Genomic DNA, 16,105 nt, shown 5'->3' with positions numbered 1-16,105 from the left:
CAATTTCCCGGTTAGGAACAGCTTCAGAAATAAAAGCTGAAACTGTAACACACTAGTTAAAATTATTTTATATTAATAACATTTCTCTTGTATCAAAGTTCACAGCTCACTCCTACACACACTTTTAAAATATCTATTCTGAAGGAAGAGAACTTCTTACTCCTAACACTATGTATCTCAAATATAATCACCTCAGTAGTGAATTCTTACAGTATTTTCATGGGTCAAATTCACACTAAACTTCTTTTGCAAAAAAACCAGCAAGGTATAATGTCACACATCAACATTTAGGAACTAGCATTTTATAACAAGACAAAACTGAAAGATCCAAGTAGTTTAGAAGTTTATAGCATACCTCTTCCCTGGATCTATCAACAATCACCGGGGCTGTTGCACTTTTCAATTCCATTCTGGGAGCTATTAATGCAGTAGGTGTTACAGGAGTGACTGCAGGAGTAGGTTCTGGTGAAAGTATTGGATCCCTCTCCGGACTGTCCAATGAAACTTCTTCTGTTGCTTCTAGATAAACATTTTGAGTTAGCAACAAATTTCCTGTGCAACACAGATGGATATGCATCACAAAGACAAAAAACATGCACGATAAAGAATGATGATAAAATAAATAGCACCCATTTGTGCAAGATAACTTTTTTCAATACATAGCCAAAACCACGTATGACATTTGGACTTGTAGTGCAGAATGGGTTAAATTAAGATCAATGTTGCCTTTTCTTTAAATACTGTTCAGTAAAGAGTCTTTTAAAGTAGTAACAAGACACAAATCATTTACTTCTGTAAGACATATTGTGAACACTAGTAAATATTTCTACCACAGAAGCAGCCCTTTTTCATCACCTGTTTCACACTCTGAATAATAGCTGATTTAGTCAGATAGGCTGGTAACTAAGCAGACTAAGCCACATAACAAATGAAGTTACACAACCATTAATATACCCCCACCTCTGCCAAATACTCCACACACTGTAAAGTAGCAATATTAGCAGGTGAGACATTAGGATTATCTTTACTCTCTACCTCCATTCTCTTTGGGGCTCAAAACAACTCACCAGAAACTGATTACTTCTTTGACAGTTCACCTACCTTTAAAGACAATGCAAACCCCTGCTCCACAAATCTCACTAACTGGTTTTGACCCCTGGGAAACTACACATTTCCTGGGTATACAGAAGTTCCTGTTCTAGCTCAAATAAATAGGCAATTCTGTGTTCTCCCTAGACACGCATTTTCAAGAATTCCAGTTTCTTAGATCACATGGACCACAGAACAGTCATTTGATACCAAAACTGACTTTCTAATAGACATTTAGTCCTTTCACAAACTAGACTTTTGTGGGTAGTACTTACCAAACAGGTAAAAAGACACTAAACTAAAGCAGACACTCATTCTGGCTTAAGGCTAACAAAGTTTACTGCCATCATTTCCTTTCGGAGCATATCACAGAATTGCTGAGTTTGGAAAAACGTTCTGAAACCATCTAATCTAACCTCTCTATTCAAGCAGAGCTCTAGGTAGAGCAGGCTAAACTGGATCACATCCAGATCAATTCTGAGCATTTCCAAGGAGGAGAATCCACCTCTTCCTTGGATAACCTGTGCCACCATGACCACCCTCACCAACAAGAAAAAAACCCCAAAAGTCAACATCACCCCCTCATCCCCACCAAAGACAAACAAACAAAAACGTAAGATTTGTCCTATGTATTATCTAGCTTTCAGTGTCCAGCCATTGCCTCCTGTTCTGTCAGTGGGCACTACTGAGAAGTCAGGTTCCTTTTTCTCCATTCTGTACCATATAGTATTTATACAAACTATAGGATCCTCCCACCCTAAGCCCCTATTCCAGGATGAACAGCACTAGCTTTCTCAGTCTTATCTCTTATGTCATATACTTTATGGCCTCAATCATTTTCATGGCCCTGCCTTGGAGTCACTCCCATCTGTCCAAGTCACCCTTGCATCACCTCAGACCTGGACTGAGCACTCTAGGTGTGGCTTCAGCAGGGCTGAGCCAAGGGGAACGATCAATTCTCCCAGCCTCCTGGCATTGCTTTTCCTAATTTCAAATTACAGATTGTCATAATATTTTCAAACTGAAGTTTAAAACCAAGCACTTCGTTATATTCTCCATTTTGAATACGAACGAAGAATCCACAGCCTTTCTTTGAAAATAATTATTTTCATAGCATTGCTTTATTCTTACTGCTAAATCTTAACATAAGCATCCGCTAATGTTTCCTTTCCTCAGATGCCACAGGAAGGACATTGCGTCATAAATCAATAAGGAATTTTAATTCAAAACCTAAGATCAGGTGGGAACTCATGCTGAGGTTGCAAAAGAGCTTTTAGATTGGCAGAACAGTAACACTTCAACAAGAGGCAGTTCTCTCCTTTGGTGGCTACAGCATTCAACATATATGTTACGTAAATGAATACTTCACAGAAACATTTCTCAGAAAAATATGCACATACATATGTAACACAGTATACTAAATACATGATGAAATGTAAAATATAAAAGATTTATGAAATTAAGCAATTGCACTTCAGTTCTTCCTTTTTTCTATCACTAGCTGTACTCCAGCATATTCAGGAAACAAACCATTAAACACCACTATATACTTCTCTGCATCTTCAAATTTTAGACAGGTTTATAAAACAAGTTGCTAAACAATTCAAAGCATACAGATTTCTTACTTTCATTGCCTAAGAACACAATCCTCTTACTGTAAACTATAACTACATGAAAAAGCTGTGAATTTAATGTAAGAAAGCAGCACTGCTATCAGATGAAACAGAAGCACACCTCTCTGCCAGGACTCTTCTTTTTCCAACTTGTATCCACACACCCATTAGTATAATGAAGTGATCTAGGTTGATCAAATCAATTCCAAGCAGGATTAGCAAATTTTTAAAGCTGCTGCCTGGTGTTTCTTTTTTATTTTCCTGGAGGAACTTACCCAGAGAAAATAGTATCTGTTTGTTTGATAGCAGTAAGTTAGTCATTTTAGGAAGAAATTAGAATTTATGCTATTCTCCCTCTTGTTACCTCTCACCCCAGGTTTGGCATGCCTCCAGACGTTATGCAAATCTAGAAGCATGACACGGAAAAGATATGGAAGGGGATGATGTGACTGAGTTGGACAGGAAGAAAGTTATTGCACTTTTTGCTTAAAACAAAAATATTCAAGGATTCTGAAAGGAAAAAGCATTAGCTCTATATAAAACAGAAGGTTTAAAAGGTTTAAAGAATTTGATAATTCTTCTGCTTATTTTGCAGGTGTGGGTTTTTTTTTTTTCCTGTGGAAACAATAATTTGGTAGGCTTCACAGTGGAAACTATGGCACTTCCAGAAACATTAGCTTAATATATTCATTTTAGATCTTCACCTGAAAACTTAGCATAAAGTTGTGGTTTTGTGGTGTCATTTATTCTTGATTTTGAGACTGAGAGGTTCTGTGTGCTTGTGTGGGTTTTGTTTGGTTCTTAAAATATTCACAATTATTATAGCATGAAAAATTAAATCTAAATGTCTTTTTTTTCCAGGATAGTTCTCAAGAGCTTTACCTCTCTAAGAGGCAAGCAACTGCTCTGTCCGACTTTTGGGAGGAAAACATTGAGATCCAACACTTAATATCAGCTATGGGAGTTACCAGAACATATTAAGAACTCCCACCAATCTAATAGTGTAGACTGCTACACATAAATACATGCTTTACAATCCATAAACAGTCTTTGTTAGGGATCACTGTAAAGTTGCTTAGTTCCAAAAGAACATGAAGACATGTCATTCTGCTGTAGGAGACAACTACATATGCTTAATTAACATTCTACAGCCAACCACAACAAGTTTCTATCAACAACCAAGCAGAGCACTTAATCTCAGCATTACACAGAGCTTGTTTCTCTATTTTGCACCAGTAGTTTTTGTGAAATATCATCTTAGAAAATACAAGTTTGCAATTCTTCACCAGCAGCTCTCTTCAGCCACAAGTTATTTTTACTAGTCACACTTCCAAATGTCAGACCTTTAACATTCTGACATAGCTTGAATGATTGAATTGGCTTATTATCTTAGAAAGTTTGCCCATGTGAACAAATAAATTTGGCAGTAAACTTAAGCAGAAGCCGTTATACAGAACAGAGGACAAGCTATTAAAAAAGGCTTCTCTGGGCACAGCAATATTTCAAAGACTTAACTGAACTGACTGTAAGAACTACAACACCAAAGTCATAGTCCATGGTCCTTATTGTTGTATCAGAAGTACTAAGTATAACCCTAATGAGAACAGAAATAGTTTTAACACAACAGTCAGACACTAATATGACCACTCTCTGACTTCAAAACTGTAGGTTCACATGCTTTTGTGGTTTTGTTTCTTTCAAAATAACTGAACAAGGAGATTCTAAAAAGCAGCAAGGCATTTGCACAAAATCTTCATATCGGACACATTAAAAGACAACAGCCTGACAGACATCATCATCTAGAAGCTTTTCTGTTCAGATGGGCCTGAAGAACATATCTTCCCCGGATCAGAGAATTACCACTGCCTCTTCAGTCTCAAATCCTGAGAAAAAAAGCCTAAAGCCAAACAACACAAAACCCCACCAAACAAAAAAACATCCCAATGAAAACAAACATCACCCCAGCCTCCAACACAGTGACTTCTCCTCAGGACACAATAGCTAGACACTTCCATAACATAATTCATTCCCAAACACATTTCAGAGCTGAAAAAACAAAATAACAGTAATCTTTTACCTAACAGAGAAGAGGGAAAAATTAGTTTTTCACTTTTTTGAAGAAGGTGACAGAACACTGATAAAACTTCACAGATGAGTTCACCATTTAGTTAGTGCTCTTCTTTGAGCACCAGAGGCAGAAAGCACAGACAGCTGTGCCCCTCATGGGCAGTGCATGGCATATTTGTGCAGTTATACACCAAACTTTGAGTCAACATCTGATTCTGAAAGACTAGTTTGATATTTAGCTGTACAATAGCAGGTTATTGACAACAAAGCTTTATGACGTATCTCCAAATTCCTCAAGATACATATAATACTGGTTCATTTGAAGCAGTGATCATTATGGGCTTTGCATGCAAGAGCTCTATGAGGTAACATAAACTGATTCTTCTGGCCAAATAACCAACACAGTGACTTTTATTCTACAGATAAAAGTTTTTAAGTGGGTTTAGCAAGATAGTTTGCTTTGTTACAGACCCAAGAACCACAACAAAGCAACGAAATCTACTTGTCTCCAATGATAGCAGGAAAAATCACTTCTGTTTTTGAAACCCTATTTTAATAGTTCAGTTGTGAGTTGCCAGAGACAAGGTAACAAATATCTATATTGCACATATTATTCTGTAGCTGCCACAGAAACATAATAGCAAAGAGGCTTTAAGCATAATCAAAAAAAGCCTAAACCTTCCCAGCTTCTGTCCTGCATTAAAGCAGTAGAGAAAATTTGTACTGTTTCACCTCTTTTACCATTAGGTTGCAATATGAGGCGGAACAGTGGAAAAGTTTTAAGTCTACAATAGCTAGAGAGGCATACCATCACACTTTTTGCAAGTCTGACAAACTATAATTATTTCTGACCCTGAAGAATGGCAATCACTCCTTTCAGGAGCCACAAACAGGATTTCCTTTACCCAGATTTTAAAGTGTTTAGTAGTTCAATATGAAGGAACAACAGAAGTTACAAAGCTGTGAAGCTTCATTTTTTTTCCTTTCCACTTAAGTGTTCCTATAAGCTGTACCAAGTTAAGTATCTGGAATTTCAACATGTCAAAGAAAAACCCTGTCACACTGACTTTTAAATTAAATTCTGCTTTCCTAGAAAGCCAAACTAATCAATCACGCTGGAAGCAAAAAATTAGGTATCTCATCTTGCCTTTCTCACACTGGTTCTATACTGTCTAGCAAAACAGTGCTAAGAAAGAAAAAGGTAGTTATACTTGTGAGTGCACAGCGCTGGAACACTAATTCAACGCAGTTTTTCAGAACGTCATTTCAGAATGACAGTGACACAAACAGAGAAGTTCATGACTTGGGTTCAACCGCATTATACAAACTTCTTGCTTAGAACAGGAAATTGTGAAAAACATACTTTTATCTCATACTCCATAAATCACATTTGTTTTTTCCTCTATTTGAAAGTATTAGACTCACTCTTGACTATAAACTGAACTTTGAAAGACCAGTCTCAGTTGAGGTAGACATGCAGCATTAGATGTCTTCAGTTCAGTGCTGCAAGCATTTAAGAGAATGTCCCGCATGGCAAAACGCAAACTCACTAAATCAATTACGTGTGTTATTCTCACAGCATTCATTTCAGTTGAAATAATCTGACTGCAAACATTTGTTCCTTCTATCTGACTATCCTCAATATTTACTCCAGTCTCCTTTTTTCTTTTCTTAATATTATCCAAAGGAGAACTGGCTTTCTTAAAATATCCACTCCAGACGGCTCTATGGTTATAAATAGCTGACTTTATATACTGAAGCTAAATAACCAAATTACTGATTAGTACTAGAAAACTTCATTGCTAAAGCACTTATGGTCTTTGTAAGTTAAAACGAAAAACAATGCAGAAAAAAGCAAGATTACCCATCTATCCTTTATTCCCTTTTTCTCTTAAAACACTTTCAGAGAAGTACTAAAGTAGTCCATACATTCTAACAGTGTCATGAACAAACAGGTTAAAATACATGGAAATACAAATTATGGAACTTTAGAACAAATGTAACAAGCACATTTATATATGCATTTATACACAATAATCCAGAACTAAAGGTTATAAAGTTTATTTTCAAATTATTACATCAGGTAATCAATGAAGATGAGATGACTGTATTCAAAGCAGATTGTCAGCTGAGTAACTCAATATGAACTCACAGAGAAAACGATAGTATTGAGATGTAACATTCAGAACCATCCTATGCACATAGTGTAATCCAAATATTACACCTCCTTTCTTGAATGGGTAAAGCTCCTACAACTGTAATTGACAGCAATAATAACCCACTTTAGGACAGATGAAAACTAACACTGATTTATGAAGCTTTAGAAACATTCTGTCTATTGACAGACTACTTATCAGAACTTTCACATCTTTTTCTAAAGCATGCAACACTGTCAACTGTCAGAGACACAACCTAGTGAAATGGTAGGACTGGTCCCATATGCCAGTTTGTTACCTGTCCATTAAAACAAGAGTATTAAGAAGGAAATACTTGCAATACAATCTGAATTATCTCTCTCTTTATAACTGGAAAAAAGACTGGGACAGCTTATGAATTAGTAAGTTGAAAACAAGAAAGTAACTTTAGTAATGCATTTCCACACAAACAGATTTGAACATTTTGAATCAGAAAATGATAAAGACTATTCTTAACGTCAGCAGAACGTTAGTGATCAGCTCAACATTCCCACACTACACACTGACAGTACACACCACTGAGATAAACTTAACTAACAACGTTTTACACAAGAAAAAAACCTGTACAAAACTGTCAAACTACTTATAAGGCTTCAGTCCTCCCTCTCAGAAAAGCACGTATCTTTCAGTCCAAGGGTGAAAGGGTTTGTGCAGGAATGCTAGAAGAAAATGGTCATTACCAGCAAAGATGTCTTCTCTGTCACCATCCAGCATGATTTCTGCTGGCTTTGGACCATTGGAGTTTGTGCTGAGGTCTTCTGCAGGAAGACTTGCTGGCTCTGGAGATGAAGGACTTGACTGTTTAAAAAAAAAAAAAAAAAGTGAGATAATTAGAAGAGAATGAGTTTTCATGTGTCAGTATATAAGAATTATTGCAGCATTCTTTCATTGCAAAGAAGCAACAAAAGATGTACAAGAGGGAAACCCAGTCAGCTATTTCCATTTCCCATTCCTAGCACAGCAACAATGAATAAAAGATATGAGCTAGTCATCAGCTCTTTTAATTTCTTCGTTTGCGAGAAAAAACAGTCAACAGTTTCTTCAGGTTTAAGTAATGTGAAACAAAAGCTCCTCCAGAATTATTTAGAAAAGGTTTATTAATAATGCCAAATGCAATTTGATTATTAGGTTCCTCTTGGAAAGGTTTGGATTTAAATCTGGATTTGTACATAGCCAAAAAACAACAAAGAAATCTCCAAGTGCTCTATGATTGAAAACAATGCATTAATGCTATCCAAATAATTCAAGAAGATCAGTGCTTCAGTTAAAAAATTCTTTTTCGAGAAAGTATCAACTGTGTTTACTCTTGTAGTACCAGAAAATTTGCAAAATTCACTTCTCACAACTTCACCCAGGCTATCTAGGTAAGGACTTTTCAACAACAGCATATTTATTCATGGATACAATAATGTATATAAGAGATAGCAGATGTTTGAGGATATGCTTCAAAGAACACTGTAAACTAGAAAAGATTAAAAAAAAAAGACTGAAAAATACTGAAAAGCTACTGAAAAAGCCTGTCCAGATTGCATTTTCACATTCATAAATGTAGCAGAAGTAAGAGTCCTAAAAGATAGGCCTCCTTATAACTGGCTTTCTTCCTTCTTCCCCCCACTTTATGGTACTGAGCACGGTCTGGAAAATCCCTTTGGTCAGCTGGGGTCACCTGTCCCAGCTGTGACTCCTCCCAACCTCCCATGCACTCCCAACTTCCTCACCAGCACAGAAGCACAAACAGCAGAAAAGGCCTTGGCTATGTGCAAGCCCAGCTCAACAATAACAAAAACATCTCGGTATTATCAACCCTGTATTCAGCACAAATCCATAACAGTCTCATGCTAGCCACTGCAAGGAAAATAAACTCTACCCCCGCCAAACTCAGCAGAACCAAAATCTATTTGGTTGCAACAATGAACTGATCCATTCAAATGACAGAAGAGATCACATCTCCTTCCTTTTGCCAGAAGCAGCCACTCTCTGAAAAGCCCACATACAACATGGGGAAGCCAGAAACAAACCAAAATAATGAAGAACAAATGGAGCAGTGTCTCAAACTCTTGGTTGGATATTGCCCTAGAGCCTGCAAAGAACATCAGAAACTAAACACCTAGAAAGCGTACATAGGTAGCAGAGTTTATAACCTTGTAAGGAACTGATCCACTAGTCACATGAATACTTCTCATCTCATATGAAATGAATGCCAAAATGACTCCACAGGAAACAGTGCTCTGGGGAAATAAAGGTATATTTGTCCACTCTGTGAAGACTCCTTTAAATTGTATTACAAGACTTGCGATAATTTAGATTAAATGAGCTAGGAAATGCAAGAAAACCACAGCACTTGACATGCTCCAATATTTCACAATTGATAGTATCTATGTGTTACACAAAATAGCCGAAGGTTTTAAGCAATTTCACAACTCAGAAGTAGCATATTTCAGAAGAAATGGTCTGTCTCTCCAGCCAGTGTTGTGTAGACATGCAAGTTCAAAACCTTGTATTCCAGCCAGAACACAGGAGCATGGAAATGCTTGATTTCTCAATGCTTGAGGTTCAAGAAGAATAAAGTTTGATCAGCAAAGGCAGTTCTTCATTGAAGCATCATAGGTACTCATTCCAAACCAGTTTTGCTGTTATTCAGGTTTCAACAACCCATTTATATTTTGACAGACTGGAGTTTTAGGACACAGTGGGAGTACCACACTGACACAGATGCAGAATGCAGTTTGTGCTTGTCAAATCATTACCATGAAAAACAGCTCTAGTACAGACAGTCACAGGTCAGAAAAGCCCTCCTGAACCTCCTCATCAGCAGAGAGCTTTCTGCTTTATCACTTAATTATGCTCTTGCTTAATGAATGGTGAAAAAGACACACCTTCAAGATATTCCCTCAGTCTATCTTCTCAGTTCTATCAGAAGTAGCTGCTTCAGTTACTAATGGTTATTTTTTACTATACCTGGCTTCTAATCACAAAACTATTCTATCAGACACAAAATTCACTTTGAACACTTAAATATGATCAACCCATGTCAAATATGTGCATGCCTAAAGTTACGAGTTAACTAAATGTCAATTGGTATTCAAAATCTATTTCAATCAAAGCTATTCCCACTTTAAAGAAAGATACAGATTCCTCAAAGAACGGCTATAAATACATGCCATCAAGTCTCTATTACTGAGCCGGGAAAGATCCTTTCCATTGAAAAGTTAAAGAAAGCCAATGTTTCTGCACTGGATACTAGGCTTCATAGCTGTAGTTAGTAGAGCAGTTACAGACGGCTTTCTCCAAACTCCATATGAGAATATTTGCAAAAGGCAAGGATTCAAACAGGCCTTATGGGCACCTCAGAAAGCTCAAGAGCAAAGCTGACCAGATCAGCTTTGTTATCTCATACCTCGTAAAACCATACTCAGCAAAGCTATGGCAAAGAAGGAGGACAGAGAAGATATCTGGAGTTACATTTGTCTAAGTAACCATTACACTTCTCTCTTCACAGAGATGGCTAAGCATAGGCCTGCCCATGGAAGAGGTGAATAAATTCATTATAGTGCTTGCATATGCAACTTTTACTCTACCCATTAAATTCTCTTCATCTCTGTCCACTGGTCTTCTCATTTTTACCCTTCAATTCCTCTGTCACATGCCAGGGGGAGTCATGAACGCCAGATGAAAATAAATTTCAACAAGCTGACAAATGAATAATGTCCCTACTGGTCTAATAATCTTTCTGTGGCTCTTTGGTCCTTTCAAACAGCTGTGATCTCAGACAAGATTAATTAAGAATGGGGTTAAATATATTGACTAAGAGTTGTGTCATTATAAGAAAAAGACAGTGCGTAAAACTGTTCATGGTCTGCACACTGCAGCTTGTTTAAGAGTTTTGCAACAAAGTATAGTTTCTTCTCTTCAAAATGGACATAGTCCTCAGGGAACTACAAACACCCAGCAAGGCACAGCCCTTATGTATCAAAAACTGAGTCAATATTTTCTAATAATCTAATTAATTTGCACAGCCAGAAAGGAGCACAGTGAGTCAGAAAGTGTTATCCAGCCTCTCAAAAACAACAACAACAAAAAAATCACCCATACGCGCAAACAATATATTAAGCTGTTTCAGTTACAGTCTTCTATGGATGAGAGCTAAAAAACAGGACCCAAACTTTGCTTTTTTATCTCTACAAAATACAGCTAAAACAGCTGATGAAAACAGCTGTCAAAGGAGTTAGTAGTTAGGGCAGTGAAAATCTCTGTATCAGACAAGAAATGGAAATGAGAATAAAAACCTCATGGCCCAGAAAAAACAGCTTAGCCGCCTAGAAACTTAAACTTACTCAATGCCAAGGATTGACAAAATGTCACAAACACATCCATTTCCTGAAATGTACACAGCTGCGAAATTTCTGAACAAGTCCTGAGCTGAAGTTTTGGTGAAGCCTCCAATAACCAAATACTCAATGGCCAGGACATCCAGGTTTGAAGGACAATCAGGATCCTGCCTTGTTTTTCCTGAAAATAAGTTACTGGTAAGATGCCCATGGGCCTATTCCAATTTACAATGTCAGTAACAAGCTCAGATTTCTGTTCTTTTATTGTTCATTACATCTGGAGGCAATAACCAAATATTCTACAACTCTGACTTAACGAAGAAATAAGAACAAGATCTTGCATTTTCTGCTGGCTGAAATTATCATCCTTTCTCTTAATAGTAGGGTACCCCCCACACTAGTTCTGCTTGCATGAGCCCCTCTTAGCTTCCTTCAGACAAAACATGGAAGGCTGACAAAAGGTGGCCATGACAATATTCCAGTTGTTCAGGTTAACCCAGCCTATTGTCTGAAACGGAGTTACAGGAGCTCACAAATCACAGCGTGGGCAGAGAGAACAGACTCAACGGTAGGACTGTGTCATTTGCAGCAGAAAGGAAGATGACACAAGAAGCTATACTGGAATGAATTTCCACATACTTCCGTTACAGCCTGGATATAACATCAAGCAACAAGACACACATTTTCAGTAGAATTACACCAATTTATCTTGGATACCAATTAATTGGTATAATTGGAATTATACAAATTTTACTGAAAATATACCTTTCTGCAAAGGTATAGTAGGAGTGTTGAAGGACTTAATGCCTCCCTCTCTGATACTTCAATGGGAGCTTTACTGCTTCCTCAGTAATGGCCAAATGGCTGCTGTTAAACTGAATGGAGTTCAGTTTAAAGCCACCTGGATTTTGTGGGTATCTAGTGTTTCGCCTCATGTGCAAAAACCAAATGGACACTGCACTTCTTTGATATAAACTGATCAACTGGCAATGAGATTATTACATACCCTGCCCTAAATGACAGTCCTTGATAAATTGCCACATCTACTGCTTACTGATTATTTTCAAGTTCCTCCATGTATTTTTCCATTTAAAAAAACTCCACCAACAAACATAAGTTTGGGAATATAAATACCGTTTGAATGAGTAGGTGGAAGCATAGGTTCCTGTGTTCACACGGCACCTTCACAAAAGACAGACTGGCAATACAGAGATAACTGAGAAGTTTAGGGAAAATGAAACAAGAAATGGTGCAACATATAAACAAGGAAGGTGACAGAGACACAGACTGATACAAAGAGGAAGAAGAAGGTAGAAATGGTGAAAACAGAGTAACAAACAGTGAACAAACAATTTTTTCAGAAAATCTAACATTTATCTTACACATATGTCACCAAACTTGACTTTCACGTAGTTGTTTGTGGACCCTTCTAATGGGAGCAGCGGACACAGACAGCAAATTAGCAGTTTGTTGATTAAACTTATAATAGGGAGTGAGTCTTCTCATAATGCAAAGCTAACTTCCAGAACTTTTTGTGCAAATCATGGACACTCTTTTAAAAAAAACAAAACCCAACTACAAAACAACTCACCAATATCCATGCACTTGAAATTTCAGCAAGTAGATTGGTCTACCTAGGCCTCAGGAAGACACTGAGCTACAAAAACCTGATACCTGGGAGAGCCCTGCAGATGCCAACCAGCACATCCATATATATAAAATACTCAGCAATATCATTCACAAGGAACTCTGTGAATGATAGTGATAATCACTGATCATCACTGTAAATGCAATTTTGGTTTAAACCATTTACATGATTCATCCTTGCTGTTCTCACTAATGCAAGCTACTCTGGCACCTAAAGAGAAACATCTCAGTAACCTTGAATGTAAGGGAGGCAGTTGTCCAGACTCACAATACAGTTGGTTCAATGAAAACAAAATAATCATTCTACTACTCATAGGCACTGTGGATACCTGACAATAAAATGAGCATCCCATCAGCTCAGACAAGTTGCTGCTTAACCTGGTTCCCAGCTCACTGGTGTCCTAAGATCACAGGAAGAAAGAGTTCTCATTCTCTGCCACACAGCAAATTTTCAAGTCTTAAAATGTGTTTCCACTGCACTTCAGAAATCCCAGGTGTTACACTTCAGTGAGATCTTTCTAATGTTTTATTTTCTACAACTGAGTCAGCTCAATTCAAGACATTAACTTTTTACAATGGGCACAGAGAAAATTAAAATTCCATCCTCTTTTTTCTTCACATTAGAGAATTCAACCTGAAATAAACAATATTCTCCATCTGAAGCCACTGAAGTAACTAAGCCTCCCTGTATTTAAATGCTACATATCTGCCATTCATAATATACACTGAATGTATATTTTGTCAAAAGCAACTTAGCTTGTGTTTTCCAAACGGAGTCTGTGTTAATATGGAAGCTATTTGAATGATGGATTAGAAACCATACAGCTTTTCCATTGCACTATCAAATTATAGACAGGAAAAGCACAGAACACATTCTGTGAACTGCAAAGAGAATGAAAGCAAGATAAAACAGGAAGGGACGGAAATTAATCATGCTAAAAGCAAATGGACCGCTCCAAAATAAACCAGTTGGGAACCCTTTCAAAGTACCAAAGCCCTCACATAAGTGGGGTTAGGACATCGATGTCTCTTGCCACATTCTCACTTCTGGAATCAGCAAACAAATACATGATTAACTACGAAAGGCATGACACCGTTCTGTTGTTACTATACAACTCCCACTGCCATCTATAATCAGTTCATCCATGAATATTTACTAGATTACAGGAACACTCAAGACAAAAGTTTAACTAGGCCCACATCACAAGACTATCATTCTTCTCTGGACTGTGGTACTCTATACACCAAATCCATCAATTTATGTTTAAGCTAGTAAGAAGTTCAAAGTCAATTTTCATGACCTCTTCCTTCTAAGTTTGCAGGAAAATCACCATTTTAAGTCACTGCCCTAAATGCTGATGTCAGAAAAAGCTTACACAACTTTTAAAAGCTTCTCTTTAAGCAAAGAGGCTTCCTCTTTCTACATAGAGACTCGATCCCAGACAGACTGTGCACATAAAGCAGCACAGTGGAACTGTCAGCCAAAGCAACTGATACAAAGCCCATTTCTTTGCCAGTGTTTGCAGTTAGAGGAGTTTTAGTAACTTTTTTATCTCATGCCAACTGTGAATTGGACACTAGATCTATCTGCTCTCCTGCAGCTTTAGTTCCAGACCACATCAATAATAACATTGTTTGTGTTACACTGCAGTCTTTCTCAGTGCACTGAAAGACTCCAGTAATACACACTGTGTCACACAGAGATGCACAGAAGTCTACTCATACAATTCTTATCAACTACAGATTCACATAATTTGTTGTTCCTTCAGTGTATTTTTTCCACAGATCTTTTTCTACCAATGCACAGATTATGCATCTATGAAATGAAAGAAAAAAAGAAAGTAGCTTGAGAAAAGGCAAGTGACTTTAAAATACATTTTAAAGCCTCTTTGTATACTGCAGGGTTTTTTGTTAAGGACAGACAACAGCCAGAGCAAAACCAAAGAAACACACACCAATCCTATTTCTGTAAAGGTCAGGGACAGAAAACGCATCAGGAAAAGAGGAACAGAACAATTTTCTTTTTAAATGGGCATCTGTGTACAGGAAGAATAAAGTTCTTCCAGAAGATACTGGCAAGACACGTAGGTGGAACGTGACCACAAAAATGTGCCAAACGGGCTCCCACTACAAGAAATGAACACATATGCATTTTTCATATCTCCTCGTTCTTCTTTCCCAGCAGGTCCCAGCAGCAGCCCAGCATTGCGTCGGCTCCCTTGGAAGAAACCTCAGACACAAGTAAGTTTCTGCAAGATTTGCAAACTGAAATGGAGTGAAGGCTCGGAAAGAGGCCAGACAAAGAAAATGGGTAGTTATTAATCTACTCAAACGCTAAGGCGGAGACACACTCACACCCACACACCTCAGCAAAACTGGAAAGAGGTTAGGTGAGAATATTCCCCCGGCAGCATAAGAGGGTAAGAGAAGGGAAAACGGCGGTACTTGGAAAAAAGAGTTTTGAGCTTCTCTTGGCAGCAGAAGCCCCCTGCCCCCCGTGAGGGAAGCACCGACGAGCAGAGGCAGAGGTGCGCGGTGGGGCCGCGGCCGGAGGCGGGGGCCGGGCAGGAGCCATGTACCGGCGGCCTGACGTGAGGGAAGGCTACGGGAGGGTAGGGCCCGGCGGGCGCCGGGCCAGCCACGGGGGGCAGGCCGGGCTCTCCTCACCTCCAGGGTAGACACGGTGCTGATGAAGAGGTCCTCCCCATCCTCCAGCTCCTCCAGGTCGGCGGGTCGCGTCTCCCCGAGCGGCGGCGGCTCCCGCTCCGCCGCCATCTTCCCCTTCGGCCCGGCCTCCGCCCTCACGTGACCGCCCCGCCGCCCCGCCAGCACGTGACCGCGGCGGCCGCGCCGGGGACGGGCGGGGGGGGTGTCGCCTTCCCGCCCTTCCCGAGCCCCTACCGCAGCCCCAGCCCCAGCCCCAAACCCTACCACAGCCCCTTCCCCAGCCTCTGTCGCTGCCACAGCCCCTGCCCGAACCCCTGCCACAGCCCCTGCCACAGGCCCTCCTACAGCCCCTGCCCGAACCCTTGCCACAGCCCCAGCCCCTTGCCAAACCGCTGCCACAGCCCCTGGCACATCCCCAGCCCCTTCCCCCAGTCCCTTCCCCTTCTCAAGAAGAGGTAAAGAGGCAGAATTCCCTAAGCTAGCTTGGTTGTTTTTTGTC

The 16,105-nt window shown here is 39.1% G+C and overlaps 1 protein-coding gene across 1 annotated transcript in view; it reads right to left on the bottom strand.

Annotated features, from left to right (window-relative positions):
• The window catches only part of SNX2 (sorting nexin 2), a 30,683-nt gene extending 14,945 nt beyond the window's left edge, over positions 1-15,738 (bottom strand). The window contains exons 1-3 of the mRNA XM_066181381.1: positions 15,607-15,738; positions 7,645-7,762; positions 356-519 (exon numbers count right to left, since the gene is read on the bottom strand). Of these exons, the coding sequence (XP_066037478.1) occupies positions 356-519; positions 7,645-7,762; positions 15,607-15,714 (390 nt within the window). The 5' untranslated portion in view covers positions 15,715-15,738. The remainder of the gene's footprint in view (positions 1-355; positions 520-7,644; positions 7,763-15,606) is intronic.
• Positions 15,739-16,105: the final 367 nt, after the last annotated feature.

This window comes from Chamaea fasciata, unplaced genomic scaffold (assembly GCF_029207755.1).
Source record: "Chamaea fasciata isolate MVZ Bird 193981 ecotype frontalis unplaced genomic scaffold, bChaFas1.0.hap1 SCAF_4, whole genome shotgun sequence".
NCBI lineage: Eukaryota > Metazoa > Chordata > Aves > Passeriformes > Sylviidae > Chamaea > Chamaea fasciata.
Note: the sequence above shows the minus strand (reverse complement) of the source record. Positions and strands in the feature narration are given on the sequence as shown.